The sequence below is a fragment of the Bubalus kerabau genome, chromosome 3 (genome assembly GCF_029407905.1).
Source record: "Bubalus kerabau isolate K-KA32 ecotype Philippines breed swamp buffalo chromosome 3, PCC_UOA_SB_1v2, whole genome shotgun sequence".
Taxonomy (NCBI): domain Eukaryota; kingdom Metazoa; phylum Chordata; class Mammalia; order Artiodactyla; family Bovidae; genus Bubalus; species Bubalus kerabau.
Window position 1 is genome coordinate 89831689 of NC_073626.1, and position 15663 is coordinate 89847351.

The 15663-nt window shown below is 41.6% G+C and overlaps 1 protein-coding gene across 5 annotated transcripts in view; it reads left to right on the plus strand.

Annotated features, from left to right (window-relative positions):
* The window catches only part of ITGB6 (integrin subunit beta 6), a 149622-nt gene that overhangs the window by 94011 nt on the left and 39948 nt on the right, over nucleotides 1-15663 (plus strand). For all 5 annotated transcript variants that reach the window (XM_055572441.1, XM_055572440.1, XM_055572443.1 and 2 more), the window contains one exon: nucleotides 15017-15106. In XM_055572441.1, the coding sequence (XP_055428416.1) occupies nucleotides 15017-15106 (90 nt within the window). The remainder of the gene's footprint in view (nucleotides 1-15016; nucleotides 15107-15663) is intronic.

Below are 15663 nucleotides of genomic sequence, written 5' to 3' on the forward strand. Positions count from 1 at the left end.
TCCTTTAAAAAAAATTGGCATGTCACTTACATATAACATTGTGTTAGTTTCTGATGTGTGACATAATTCCATATTTGCGTGCACTGCCCACACGGCTCACCACAGTAAGTGTAGTTAATGCCTGTCGCCATACAGAGTTACCAGGCTTTTTTCTTATGACGGAAACTTTTTTGTTTTTTAAACATTTTATTTTGTATTCGGGTATAGCCAATTCTGTCAAAAATGACAGATCTCTGTTCATTTCCAAGGCAAACCATTCAATATCACAGAAATCCAAGTCTATGCCCCAACCAGTAATGCTGAAGAAGCTGAAGTTGAACGGTTCTATGAAGACCTACAAGACCTTCTAGAACTAACCAAAATAGATGTCATTTTTATTATAGGGGACTGGAATGCAAAAGTAGGAAGTCAAGAAACACCTAGAGTAACAGGAAAATTTGGCCTTGGAGTACAGAAGGAAGCAGGGCAATGGCTAATAGAGTTTTGCCAAGAGAACACATTGATCATAGCAAACACTCTCTTCCAACAACACAAGAGAAGACTCTACACATGGACATTACCAGATGGTCAACACTGAAATTAGATTGATTATATTCTTTGCAGCAAAAGATGGAGAAGCTCTATACAGTCAGCAAAAACAAGACCGGGAGCTGACTGTGGCTCAGATCATGAAATCCTTATTGCCAAATTCAGACTTAAATTGAAGAAAGTAGGGAAAACCACTAGACCATTAAGGTATGACCTAAATCAAATCCCTTACGATTATACAGTGGAAGTCAGAAATAGATTCAAGGGGTTAGATCTGATAGAGTGACTGATGAACTATGAACAAACCTTCATGACATTGTACAGGAGACAGGGATCAAGACCATCCCCAAGAAAAAGAAATGCAAAAAAGCAAAATGGCTGTCTGTGGAGGCCTTCCAAATAGCTGTGAAAAGAAGAGAAGTGAAAAACAAAGGAGAAAAGGAAAAATAAGCACCTGAATGCAGAGTTCCAAAGAATAGCAAGAAGAGATAAGAAAGCCTTCCTCACTGATCAGTGCAAAGAAATAGAGGAAAACAATAGAATGTGAAAGACTAGAGACCTCTTCAAGGAAATTAGAGATACCAAGGGAACATTTCATGCAAGGATGGTCTCAATAAAGGACAGAAATGGTATGGACTTAATATAAGCAGAAGATATTAAGAAGAAGTGGCAAGAATACACAGAAGAATTATACAAAAAAGATCTTCATGATCCAGATAATCACACTGGTGTGATCACTCACCTAGAGCCAGACATCCTGGAATGTGAAGTTAAGTGGGCCTAGGAAGCATCACTACAAACAAAGCTAGTGGAGGTGATGGAATTCCAGTTGAGCTATTTCAAATCCTAAAAGGTGATGCTGTGAAAGTACTGCAGTCAATATGTCAGCAAACTTGGAAAACTCAGCAGTGGCCACAGGACTGGAAAAGGTCAGTTTTCATTCCAATCCCAAAGAAAGGCAATGCCAAAGAATGCTCAAACTACTGCACAATTGCACTCATCTCACACGCTAGTAAAGTAAATCTCAAAATTCTCCAAGCCAGGCTTCAACAATACGTGAACTGTGAACTTCAGATGTTCAAGCTGGATTTAGAAAAGGCAGAGGAACCAGGGATCAAATTGCCAACATCCACTGGATCATCTAAAAAGCAAGAGAGTTCCAGGAAAACATCTACTTCTGCTTTATTGACTATGCCAAAGCCTTTGACTGTGTGGATCACAAACTGTGGAAAATTCTTCAAGAGATGGGAATACCAGACCACCTGACCTGCCTCTTGAGAAACCTGTATGCAGATCAGAAAGCAACAGTTAGAACTCGACATTGAATAACAGACTGGTTCCAAATAGGAAAAAGGAGTACATCAAGGCTGTATATTGTCACCCCGCTTATTTAACTTCTATGCAGAGTACATCATGAGAAACGCTGGACTGGAAGAAGCATAAGCTGGAATCAAGATTTCTGGGAGAAATATCAATAACCTCAGATATGCAGATGACACCACCCTTATGGCAGAAAGTGAAGAAGCACTAAAGAGCCTCTTGATGAAAGTGAAAGTGGAGAGTGAAAAAGTTGGCTTAAAACTCAACATTCAGAAAACTAAGATCATGGCATCTGGTCCCATCACTTCATGGCAAATAGATGGGGAAACAGTGGAAACAGTGGCTGATTTTTTGGGGGGGGGCTCCAAAATCACTGCAGATGGTGATTGCAGCCATGAAATTAAAAGACACTTACTCCTTGGAAGAAAAGTTATGACCAACCTAGACAGCATATTAAAAAGCAGAGACATTACTTTGCCAACAAAGGTCCATCTAGTCTAAGTTATGGTTTTTCTAGTAGTCATGTATGGATGTGAGAGTTGGACTATAAAGAAAGCTGAGTGCCGAAGAATTGATGCTTTTGAACTGTGGTGTTGGAGAAGACTGTTGAGAGTCCCTTGGACTGCAAGGAGATCCAACCAGTCCACCCTAAAGGAAATTAGTCCTGAATATTCAATGGAAGGACTGATGTTGAGGCTGAAGCTCCAATACTTTGGCTACCAGATGCGAAGAACTGACTTATTTGATAAGACCCTGATGCTGGGAAGGATTGAGGGCAGGAGGAGAAGGGGACGACAGAGGATAAGATGGTTGAATGACATAACCAACTCAGTAGACATGAGTTTGAATAAACTCTGGGAGTTGGAGATGGACAGGGAGGCCTAGCGTGCTGCAGTCCATGGGGTCGCAAAGAGTTGGACATGACTGAGTGACTGAACTGAACTGATAGCCAATTAACAATGTTGTGGTAGTTTTAGGTGAACACAAATGGACTCAGCCATACATATACACATATCTATTCTCCAAACTCCATTCCCATGACGGGAACTTTTAAGATTTATTTTCTTCAGTTTAGTTCGGTCCCTCAGTCATGTCCGACTCTTTGCAACCCCATGAATCACAGCATGCCAGGCCTCCCTGTCCATCACCAACCCCCGGAGTTTACTCAGACTCATGTGCCATCGAGTTGGTGATGCCATCCAGCCATCTCATCCCCTGTCACCCCTTCTCCTCCTGTCCCCAATCCCTCCCAGCATCAGAGTCTTTTCCAATGAGTCAACTCTTCACATGAGGTGGCCAAAGTATTGGAGTTTCAGCTTTAGCATCAGTCCTTCCAATGAACACCCAGGACTGATGTCCTTTAGAATGGACTGGTTGGATCTCCTTGCAGTCCAAGGGACTCTCAAGAGTCTTCTCCAACACCACAGTTCAGAAGCATTAATTCTTCGGTGCTCAGCTTTATTCACAGTCCAACTCTCACATCCATACATGACCACTGGAAAAACCATACCTTGACTAGATGGACCTTTGTTGGCAAAGTAATGTCTCTGCTTTTTAATATGCTGTCTAGGTTGGTCATACCTTTTTTAGCAACTTTCACATATGCAATGTGAAATGAAAGTCATTCAGTCATGTCTGACTCTTTGCAACCCCATTAACTATACTGTCCATGGAATTCTCCAGGCTAAAATACTCAAGTGGGTAGCCGTTCCCTTCTCCAGGGGAATATTCCCAAGCCAGGGATCTAACCCAGGTTTCCCACAGTGTTGGAGGATTCTTTACCATCAGAGCCATCAGGGAAACCCCAAATATGCAATACAGTATTATTAACAATAGTTACCACAATATCTTACATCCCATGACTTATTTATTTTATAACTGAATGTTTTTAACATTTGACTCCTTCGTCTATTTCACCCATACCCCCTCCGTCTTCCTCTGGCAACCACCAGTCTGTCTCTGAATCTATGACTCTGGCTTTTTTGTTTGTTTTGATTTGATTTATGTGTTTGTTTAAGGTTCCATATTTGTAAATGAAATCATATGGTATTTGTCTTTTTCTGACTTGTTTAACTTAGCATAATGCCCTCAAGGTCCATTCATGTAACAAATGGCAAGATTCTTTTTTTTTAATTGCTGAGTAATATTCCATTGTATATGTATACAACATCTTCTTTATCCATTCATCCATTGATGGGCACTTAGGCTGCTTCCATATCTTAACTATTGTAATAATGCTGCAGTGAACATGAGGTGCATGTATCTTTTCAAATTAATGTTTCTATTTTCTTTGGATAAATACCCATAAGTGGAATTGCTAGATCATATGGTAGAAATAACTCCGTGAATGTGTGGTCAATCAATCTAAGATGAAGGAGGCAAGCATATACAGTGGGAAAAGGACAGTCTCTTCAATAAATGGTTCTGGGAAAACAGGATGTCCACATATTAAAGAATTAAAGTAGACCACTATCTTCTACTATACACAAAAATTAACTCAAGATGGATGAAAGATTTGAATGTGAAGACCTAAAACTGTAAAACTCCTAGAAGAAAACATAGGTAGTAAGCTACTCTTGACATTAGTCTTGGAAGTAATCATTTGGACCTGACTTCAAAAGCAAAGGCAACAAAAGCAAAAGTGAGCAAGTGGGACTACATCCAACTAAAAGGCATCTACATAGCAATGAAAACCATCAGCAAAATGACAAGGCAACCAAAGAATTGAAGAAAAGTGTTTGCAAACCATATTCCTGATAAAGGGTTAATATCTGAAATATATTTTAAAAACTCATACAATTCAATACTTTTTTTTTTTATCAGATTTTAAAATGGACAGGGGGCTTGAATAGATATATTTCCAAAGAAGACATGGCCAACAGGCACATGATAAGATACTCAACATCAGGAAATGCAAATTATCAGGAAAATGCAAATCTAAACAATAATAAGATATTACCTCACACCTGTTAGAAATAGCTATCATTAAAAAGACAAGAAATAAGTATTGGTGAGGAGATGGAGAAAAGGGAACCCCTGTGCACCGTTGGGGAGAATGTAAACTGGTGCAGCCACTATGGAAAAGAGTATGGAGTTTTGCCAAAAAGTTAAAAAAAAAAAAATGAGATTTTGCATCTCTCAGAAGCTTCCGATGCTACTGGTCTACCCAAAGCCCCCTCTTTGAGGAGAGAGGGCCATTAGGTCTTTAGCAGTCCTCATCTACCCAGATACCTGTTTTCTATTTTTTTGGTCCCTTCATTGTGTTCCTACCAGTCATCCTTCAAGTTCTATTACCTGCTTTTTGGTCTGCAAAGCACATAGGCTGCTAGCTACTGAGCCCAACATGTCTTCCAGCTTTAAAAGAAGCTTTCCAAAGCTTTGGGACTTGCATCTGCAATCCCTCCAAAAAGCTGGCTAATCTTATTAAGAGAAGGTCTGAAGTGTCCTGAGGAACACTCAGTGTGACCCCTTTGTTCTCCCTGCCTCGTTCTCCAGTGGCTCTCTGTGCATGAGTTTGTCTCAGAACAGTCACGCACGGTGGGCCCATTCGTCTCCCCTTATCGCTCTATGACTGCTGCCTAGCACTCATTCAGCTGCGCACTGCAGCTTCTCGGCTGACAAGATAATTACATTCCTGGGCAGACAGGGAGAAAGAGTGGGAGTGCTCAAAAGTTCCGAAGCTGACTACCTAGTCATTGCTGGTGCAGACTTCAAGATCAAGCACCTGATCTAATTAGCACACCCCCATCCCTGCCCGCCAGATTGTGGAAAGCTGACAATTAAAAGCCTGAAGGCAAAACAGGTATCACGCAACTCAGAGATAGACATTCACGCTACGTTGTGCCAGAAACAATTACATATTCTTTTTGGAATCTTGGGTGTCCTAGTAACACAGTCGAGCCTTGGGGTAAATTTTGCATAATACTGGGAGCCCTGCGTTTACCGTAATGAACAGAAGAATAAAATCTCACAAGAATGCAAGACCTCTTGGGAAGAAATCCTTCTGATTACCTCCAGAAGGCCTTATTTCAGTCAAACCAGCCAGCCCCTGGCTCTGGAAGAAGCACACTGCCTGACAAAAGCAAGCCTCCATCCACAAAGAGCTGTTTTCCTTTGACCAGATAAATAGCGCAATACAGTCTACAGGGAAAAAACATGTTTTTTGCCTCTATGGTTTCATGACTTCCTACATTTCTTTCAAGATGTAGCCTTCAATTTGAAAACGATTATAGCCACAACTCTCTCTTCCTTTCTTTCTACTTTGAGTAGGAGAGTGTTCTATAATCTCTAAGCCCCTACATATATAAGTACCAGCCATTATTGTCTTAACTTTCTAATGAGACTGCCCCTTGATGGCTGTTGGCATTTGCACAGTGAGCAAGGGGAGCCAAGCGAGCACTGGCTTTGAAGTCAAGATCTGTTTCTACCATGTATTAGTTCCGTGACCAGGCAAGGTACTCACTTCTCCAACTAAAATGAAGGCTTAAAATCTTTAAAGGTTAAAGAAATCAAAAGAGCCCTAGCAGAATGCTTTGGGTTGAATTATGCCCTACCTCCAACCCCAAAATATGTTAAAGTCCTAATATCTAGTACCTCAATGTGACCTTGTTTGGAAATAGGGCCTTGCAGGTGTAATTCAGTTCAGTTCAGTAGCTCAGTTGTGTCCGATGCTTTGTGACCCCATGAATTGCAGCACACCAGGCCTCCCTGTCTATCACAAACTCCTGGAGTTCACTCAAACTCATGTCCATCGAGTCGGTGATACCATCCAGCCATCTCATCCTCTGTCATCCCCTTCTCTTCCTGCCCCCAATCCCTCTCGGCATCAGAGTCTTTTCCAATGAGTCAAGTCTTCGCATGTGGTGGCCAAAGTATTGGAGTTTCAGCTTTAGCATCAGTCCTTCCAATGAACACCCAGGATTGATCTCCTTTAGAATGGACTGGTTGGATCTCCTTGAAGTCCAAGGGACTCTCAAGAGTCTTCTCCAGCACCACAGTTCAAATGCATCAATTCTTCGGCGCTCAGCTTTCTTCACAGTCCAACTCTCACATCCATACATGACTACTGGAAAAACCATAGCCTTGACTAGATGGACCCTTGTTGGCAAAGTAATGTCTTTTCATTTTTAATATGCTATCTAGGTTGGTCATAACTTTCCTTCCAAGGAGTAAGCGTTTTTTAATTTCATGGCTGCAATCACCATCTGCAGTGATTTTGGAGCCCCAAAATATAAAGTCTGACACTGTTTCCACTGTTTCCCCATCTACTTCCCATGAAGTGATGGGACCAGATGCCATGATCTTAGTTTTCTGAATGTTGAGCTTTAAGCCAACTTTTTCACTCTCCACTTTCACTTTCATCAAGAGGCTTTTGAGTTCCTCTTCACTTTCTGCCATAAGGGTGGTGTCATCTGCATATCTGAGGTTATTGAGATTTCTCCCGGCAATCTTGATTCCAGCTTGTGCTTCTTCCAGCCCAGCGTTTCTCATGATGTACTCTGCATATAAGTTAAATAAGCAGGGTGACAATATACAGCCTTGACGTACTTCTTTTCCTATTTTGAACCAGTCTGTTGTTCCATGTCCAGTTCTAACTGTTGCTTCCTGATCTGCATACAGATTTCTCAAGAGGCAGATCAGGTAGTCTGGTATTCCCATCTCTTTCAGAATTTTCCACAGTTTATTGTGATCCACACAGTCAAAGGCTTTAGCATAGTCAATAAAGCAGAAATAGATGTTTTTCTGGAACTCTCTTGCTTTTTCCATGATCCAGAGGATGTTGGCAAGTTGATCTCTGGTTCCTCTGCCTTTTCTAAATCCAGCTTGAACATCTGGAAGTTCATGGTTCACGTATTGCTGAAGCCTGGCTTGGAGAATTTTGAGATTTACTTTACTAGTGTGTGAGATGAGTGCAATTGTGCGATTGTATGAGCATTCTTTGGGATTGCCTTTCTTTGGGATTGGAATGAAAACTGACCTTTTCCAGTCCTGTGGCCACTGCTGAGTTTTCCAAGATGAGGCTATACCTGAGCAGGATGGATCCAGTAAGACTGGTGGTGTTAGAGAGACGCAGAAGAGCAAGCACCAAGAGACAATGGAGGCAGATGTGGAGTAACAATCTACAAGTCAAGGAAAGCCATGAACTATCAACAACCACCAGGAGCTAGAAAGAGGCAAGGATAAGATTCTCTCCAACCGGTTACAGGGGGAGCATGAGACACTTACTCTCAGACATCTGGCCTCTAGAACTGTGAAACAATTTTTTTGTTGTAAGCCACCAAGTTTGTGCTACTTAGTGACAGTAGCCCCAGGAAGCGAATGCATCCAGTTAATTTAGGCTTATTCATTAACTTCTCTCTGGCTCACCAATGATGTCACTAGAGCAGGAGAACCATTTCAAGGCACATACTGTCAGTGGTCTGGTCAAGAGAGCTAACTCCAGGGCAGAGCATGACAGGTGGGTCTAACTTGACTACTTCCTGGCTGATTGACCTTGGCCAAGTTAACTAAACTCTCTGGGCCTCACTATCTTGGTATAATAATGGATATTATTACAGATAATAATGGTACCTAAGTACAGTAAGAGAGCTTCTGTGGAAATCTAAATAGATGACTGTCAGGTAGGAACATCAATGCCACTTATTCTCTCTCAGATCATAGTAGTTCAGTGGATCAGGCAAATTCTGGTGCCTTTATCTCCCTTAGCATTGTACGCTCATCACTCCAGACCAGAGAGCCACGTGGAACTGAGGAGACAAAGAACAATAGGATCCCCTCCTCAGCACTCCTGCAACTTCCCCGAGGCCCATCCAGAGTCCTCAAAACAACAGATTCTCCAGGAGTCTTGCGTTTCTGAGGATGCAGGCGCCAAAAGGCAGAAGGTGCTTGGAGATGTCAGGAAGCTAGCTAGGACCTCTCCATCCTTTCACGAGCCCCCCTGAATTGGTAACTGCAGCTCAGGAGGACTCCGTCCTGAAACCAACTCCTGTGAAAGGTGTGAGGCTAACAGGCAAGTCAGGCTGTTCTATGAATGGCGAGGAGTTTGCCCAGTGTACCCCTCCCTTGGGCCCACCTCCCAGGTAGAAGGAATCCTGGTAGGAGCTAATTATTCCCTGTGGCCAACACCCGAAAGATCTGAGACTACTTCAGAATTACTGGCATTTTCTCCAATTTAGGTGACATCTTGCTTCCCAGGTGGCGCTAGTGGTATAGAACCTGCGTGCCAATGCAGGAGACATGAAAGATGCCAAATTCGATCCCTGGGTCGGGAAGATCACTTGGAGGGGAGCATGGCAACCCACTCCAGTATTCTTGTGTGAGAAATCCCATGGACAGAGGAGCCTGGCGGGCTAGGGTTCATAGGGTCACAAAGAGTCGGATGAGACTGAAGTGAATTAGCACGCATGCATTGATTACCACCGAGAAGCATCGTCTTGACCACAGAATGTTTGCCTCCTTGCATTTTCTCATCTCAGAACACCTATATACTGTGGGTTTGTTTCTGCTGTGTGGATGTACCTAAGAGCAGAACTGCTAGGTCAAGTTCAGCCATAGTAACTACTGCCAGTTTTCCAAAGTGATGGTACCAATTTAGGCTCCTGTGGGAAGTACATGCGGACACTGTCAGTTTTTTCAATTGTAGCCATTGTAGTGCGTGCACCCTGGCATCTCATTGTGGCTTCCGTTTATATTTATCTAATGATTAATGATGCTGAACATTTTTCACATATTCTTTTGCCTCTTACACACATTTATATTATATTGTTTATATATATATATATATATTTGTTGTTGTTGTTGTTTGTTTGTTTAAACTAAAAGAAGTCTTCTCCTTGCTAGTGTATGGGAATTGTTTGGACATTTGGTACCGAATCAGATTCATGTGTTATAGATACTTTCTCCCACTCAGTGGTTTCTTCTCATTCCCTTAAAGGCATCTTTTCAGAGCAGAAATTCTTTAATTTATTTATCTTTTCCTTTATAGGTCATGCTTTGGTGTAGGGCATGAAGTTATCTCCCCTGACTTTTATCTATAGTGAGAAAAGTCAAAACAGTGGGTAGGCTTTTAGAGGAGGAGTAATGACCTGGTGGCTCAGATGGTACAGAAGCTGCCTGCAATGCAAGACATGTGGGTCTGATCCCTGGATCAGGAAGATCCCTTAGAGAAAGGATTGGCAACCCACTCCAGTATTCTTGCCTGGAAAATCCCATGGAGGGAGGAGCCTGGTGGGCCACAGTCCATAGGGTCACAAAGAGCGACTAAAACTTTTGCGTTCTTTTTTTTTTTTTTTTTTTTTCACAATGACTGGGAGGTAGTTACTACAAGGGAGGATTCTAGGGGCTGATTGTGTTCTATTTCTTGATCTTGGTAGTTACACTTGCTTGTTTACTTTTTAACTATTCAGTGAACTATATACTTATTCCTTGTACATTGTGTATATGTGTTATACTGCTACTAAAGTTGTGAGAGAAGGAGAGAGAAAATGCACAAACAGGAGCCACTAATGAAAGAGATTTTAAGATAATGACCAAAAAAAAAAAATACTGTGAAAGACTAGAGAAAATAGTTGTAAACAGTATATATAAGCTCATAGATTCTTAATCTTACAAGCCAACCTTGTAATAAATATATTTTAGCAGGAAAACATTTAGTAAGTATAGTTAAAGAATAAGAGCAGTGGCATTGGTTAATCATATAATGTTGAAAATAAACAGGGCTGAGTGTAAAATTCCTCCATATTAATGAGGCTCCACAGAAAGAGTTAAGCAAGCCTGAAGAGAAGCAGCAGGTTGCTCTAAATATTTGGTTTTACAAATTCTTTTTTAAAATGCTACTAGCAGATAGATGGCAAGTTGACTTCTGGCTTCTCATCCTCTGCTACGTGCATGCTAAATCACTTCAGTTGTGTCTGACCCTTTGTGACCCCATGGACTGTAGCCTGCCAGGCTCCTCTGTCCATGAGATTCTCTAGGCAAGAATACTGGAGTGGGTTGCCATGACTTCCTCCAGGGGATCTTCCTGACCCAGGGATCGAACCTGCATCTCTTCTGCCTCCTACATTGGCGGAGGGTTCACTAGCATCAGTGGGGAAGCCCCCTTCCTCTGCTAAGGAATATTATAGTGTTCAGTTCAGTTCAGTCACTCAGTCGTGTCCGACTCTTTGCGACCCCATGAATCACAGCACGCCAGGCCTCCCTGTCCATCACCAACTCCTGGAGTTTACTCAAACTCATGTCCGTCGAGTCAGTGATGCCATCCAGCCATCTCATCCTCTGTCATCCCCTTTTCCTCCTGCCCCCAATCCCTCCCAGCCTCAGAGTCTTTTCCAATGAGTCAACTCTGTACAAAATTGTGGCTGATGAGTCTGAGGTGGTGGGGAACCATGACACAGCAGCAGAAATGTCACAAGAGAAGGATATAAGGGTCTAGGAGAGTCACCACCAAAGGCAAAAACCCAATCATGATGTCCAGCAAGGATATAGCTAATAATAAACCATATCACAGAAGAAAGCCAGGCTCTGAACCTGAAGATGAGCATTAACCCAACAGGAAGTGCCTTCAAAGCAGTAGCGGCAGTCCCTTCGGGAGCCGTCTCTCCCAAGGAGAGGACAGCAAGAGAGCATCAAAAGCAGCCAAGGGGCAGCCAAGGTCCTCAGCCCAAGTCTCTGAGGAGAATAACAACCCGATGGCCTATCCATGGGGACCTGGGGTGGCAGGTGTGTGGATCTGTGGTTCCTCTGCCCTCAGTCAACCACGAGACCACACCTGATGGCCAGTTCTGGCAGTCAGACACCCAGAGGCCCTGAACTTAGAGTCACTCTCTGAGAGGATCCCAATACGTGCAGGTGTGAACTCAGGCACTGTCCTCTGAAGGCTTTGATGCCTGCCGGCTAAATCACCCTTTGTCCTTGTCTTATCCTCTACCCTTGACAGACAGGAGATTTCCAGGGAGCAAATGGAAATTGTTGGACAAATAAATTTTTTCTGAAATGGGGGCAAAGTGAGCCAAAAAGAAAAAAACAGGGCTTGATGAAGGAAGTCAAAAAAATGAAGGTGAGCAGAAAAAGTCAACCTTGCAAACACGAGTGAGAAAAGCAACCTCAGGAACTCGTGGGTGGCATGGTGATGAGGAAGGGGAGAAAATCCATAATTAGGAAAATCCATGGACAGATAACAGGGATCACAAGTCCAGGAAATTCAAGCCCAAGCAGAGAAGTCTGCATATCTAATCAGCTCATACAATCTTGTGTTTTCAGAGTTCACCATTTCTAACATCCAAGAGTTCTCTTTCCCAATCACACTGCTATAATTTTTCACATCCAGGCATGCAAAGTCACCCTTTTCCTAACATTAAACATGTTTAATCAGGACAATTTATAATAGCACTTTAGAGTTTTAGTAAAAGAGAGGCATTTGACACATGATATTTACAGTAATCAGAATACTACAAGATTTAAAGTGCAATTTTTTTTACAGTGTTAGATCAGAAAGCCAAATTGCCCAAGTCCTTAGTTAGTTGTTTGTACTGCTTTTACAGGGAATCAGCATCCAGAAATTAATTAATAGTCTTCCTCTCCACAATGATCAGTGTCATCCCTGGGTACTACTAGCTGCCAACTCCTTTGTACCCTCACTCTAGTGGCAATCAGCAAATGCTATTAACGTTAAACCACTTGTCCTAACGGCCGAAAGTCAAATGTCATACACAGGCGGGATCATAATTACGCTTTAGGAAGTGGATGGATTTGGCTTTGTTAACCAAGAATTAACTCCAAATCTGGAGGCCACTTGAACTAGTGCTTCTAGAAAATATTCATTATATATTGGCCTTGGGGATCCCAGGACATTTTTCAAGGATAACAGCTTCATGTGGAGCTAAAGGCCTTGGAATTCTTTGTCAAATGGCTCTAAACCTTTCTTTGTCAAGCTCTAAAGATTCCCTCCACCTTCTTTTCTGGGGCCAGTCAAATTTACACACGTTCCAGCTCCACTTGAGTGAAATCCAAGTTCCCATTTAGGTATTTGCTGCTAACCACAGTTCTCATGCTTCATGGCCCTTTTGACATGTGTTTATTTGAAAAGGTAAGTCGATGAACCGGTGCCTTCCTCATATTTGACAAGTTCTACCTGACTTGGGGAAACCAAAGGGGGCCCCATTCAACAAGCAGTGATGGGGAGACCCTAAGTAACTCAAGGGACGTTACCTGGATGATTACCCACAGCCCCTTCAATAATAAAATGCAGATCAAAGCAGATGGACAACTGATACTCTTTTAAGAGTTCAGATTTCCATCCACTTCAAACTTAAACACAATCACAAACGGTGAAATAAGTAGGACATAACAAAACCCACATATTAAAACCAAAGCTCATTTTCCCATATACAAGGAGTAGAAGGTTTGGATTTAACCTGGGTGCCTACCTCTAGTGGGGGACCTCCCACCACTCCTTGGTGTTCCAACATCAGCTAGGCTTCATTTGTTCCTCTCTTTGATTCCTTTTGTCTCGATTGATTTATTTAGCATCATGATTATAATTAATAATAAAAATTAATGTAATTTGTGTTCAGTTACTTCAGTTGTGTCTGACTCTTTGCGACCCTATGGACTATATAGCCTGCCAGGCTTCTCCATCCATGGGATTTTCCAGGCAAGAATACTGGCATGGGTTGCCATGCCCTCCTCCAGGGGATCTTTTTAATCTAGGAATCAAACCCATGTCTTCTGTGTCTTCTGCATTGCACAAGATTCTTTACTGCTGAGCCACTGGGGAAGCCCCAGTTCTAATTTAGTTTTGTGCATTTTTTAAACTATTTAAAAGAGGTAGGGTGTTACTATGTTTGACCCTTGGGAAATGCCCTAAATTCTTCACTCAAAGCTTATTTCTCTTTTTTCCCTACAATTACAATAAATTCAGTCATTTAATTTCACAGCACACAAATACTTTAGAAGAGAACAGCTGACAAAATGAGTGATTGTTTCTTCTTGATGTAGCACAGCATATTAAGTCTACTTAATAGATATTGCTGAATGCAATAGTAAATGAATGAATGACTTGGTAGGCGAGTGATAACTTACAGCTTAACAAGAAGACAGAAACTATTTAAAAACAAAAAAAAGGAAACAGAAGCATAGAGAGTGGGGTCCATTTGGTAAGGGTGTGATCTATCTCTAAATTTTAGAAGTCTTTGATGATTATAGAGTTATAGTTAATATTATGACTAGTCAAGAAAAATGTCAAGGTATGCTTGAATGTCTTGATTTAAGAAGACAGAAATCTGTCCTATATATTTTAAGAAAATTTTTGTTTGAAAATAGTTTTAAAGCATACACTTAAGGAAGGGATAATTTTCAGCAGTCTAGAAAATTGCTTTCTTTGCAATGCTTCATTCCTTAGCCATGTTTGATACCTGAAGGGATGAACTAATACAGTGAATTCTCCTCTGATGGAAACGACATCTCAGGGGAAGCAATGTACATGGAGAATGCAGATGGTTTAGAGCTAAGTGCTGATTCACACCATCCTGACGAGTGAGGAGCGATTCCAACCAACTCCAGCACGGTGCTGACATCCCTAAGAGAGTACTCATTACTGCTAGGAAAGGAGGAGTTAACAGCAAGCATTCAAACAATTCACTCCTTTGCTCTACCAAGCAACTGACAATGACTGACAATTAAGATGTCTGGACTGATTGACCTGAGGGGTGACTCAAGGGAGTGACCTGAGGGACTCAAGTGACCCAAACCTTAGTTTCTGCAATGCTACGGAAAGAAAAAAAAAAAAAAAAAAAAATAGAAGACAGTTCCTGGTAGTGAGCTCAGAACTTTTTAGAAAAAGGATGTTCCCCAAATCAAAAATGTTATATACATGCTATCTCTATTTGAGACTTAACTCCTGTTGTGATGTCAATTACAGCCCTAGACTAAGGCCACCACAGACATTAGATTTCCCCGGCAGCAACTCTGGCCATTTCATTTCCTGCTTGAGCTCAGGAAGCAGCACAAGGCACAGCTAGAGTTTCAGGACAAACACCGTTTATTATCAGGAATCTGTTTCTCCCGGCCGGTTAAATAGAGGTGATCTCAACCATAGGTTGAACCCCACACTTAACGCTTCTCAGTTACAGTGAGCAAAGACTGACTTTGTTTGTTTGTTGTTTGTTTACAGAATTATGCAAAACTCATTCCTGGAGCTACAGTAGGGGTACTTCAGAAGGACTCTGGAAACATTCTCCAGCTGATCATCTCAGCTTATGAAGTATGATATTTTACTGTTGGGGTCTTTTTGCATTTATTTGATGTTTAAAAACTATGTTTTAGGCGGTTAAATGCACTCTCCTTTGTTGGTAGAGATAGTTGGTAGAAAATCTCTCTGCCTTAATGCAGCCAAAATGTAAATTTTGTTCACTTTATTTGCAGATATTTTTCCCAGAAGGTGGGGCAGAAGGTAGAAAACTCATAAACCTGATCATAAAGTTAAGGTTGTTTTTATAGTAATAACCGACAGTGGCATTGTCAACTGCAGAATTTTAATTCTACTGAAAAGACTTCATGAGTCACACAATTAAGCTTTCCTCTTCTCTGCCTAAAAAAAAAAAATTGTTTAGATTGCCAATGAATAACAGCTATGAGAACTAACTCCACAGGCTTAATGAGACTGCATCATAACTCAAGGGAAAACAGCAAAGCACAACAGGAACACCACTTTGTAGATTCCCTGCTTTGAGGAGTCAGGGAAATTTTCCATTAGTGTTATATCATAAATACATTTTTAACTTTTTTTCTTTTTTTTGCCTTGTGTTTGTAAATTAGTGC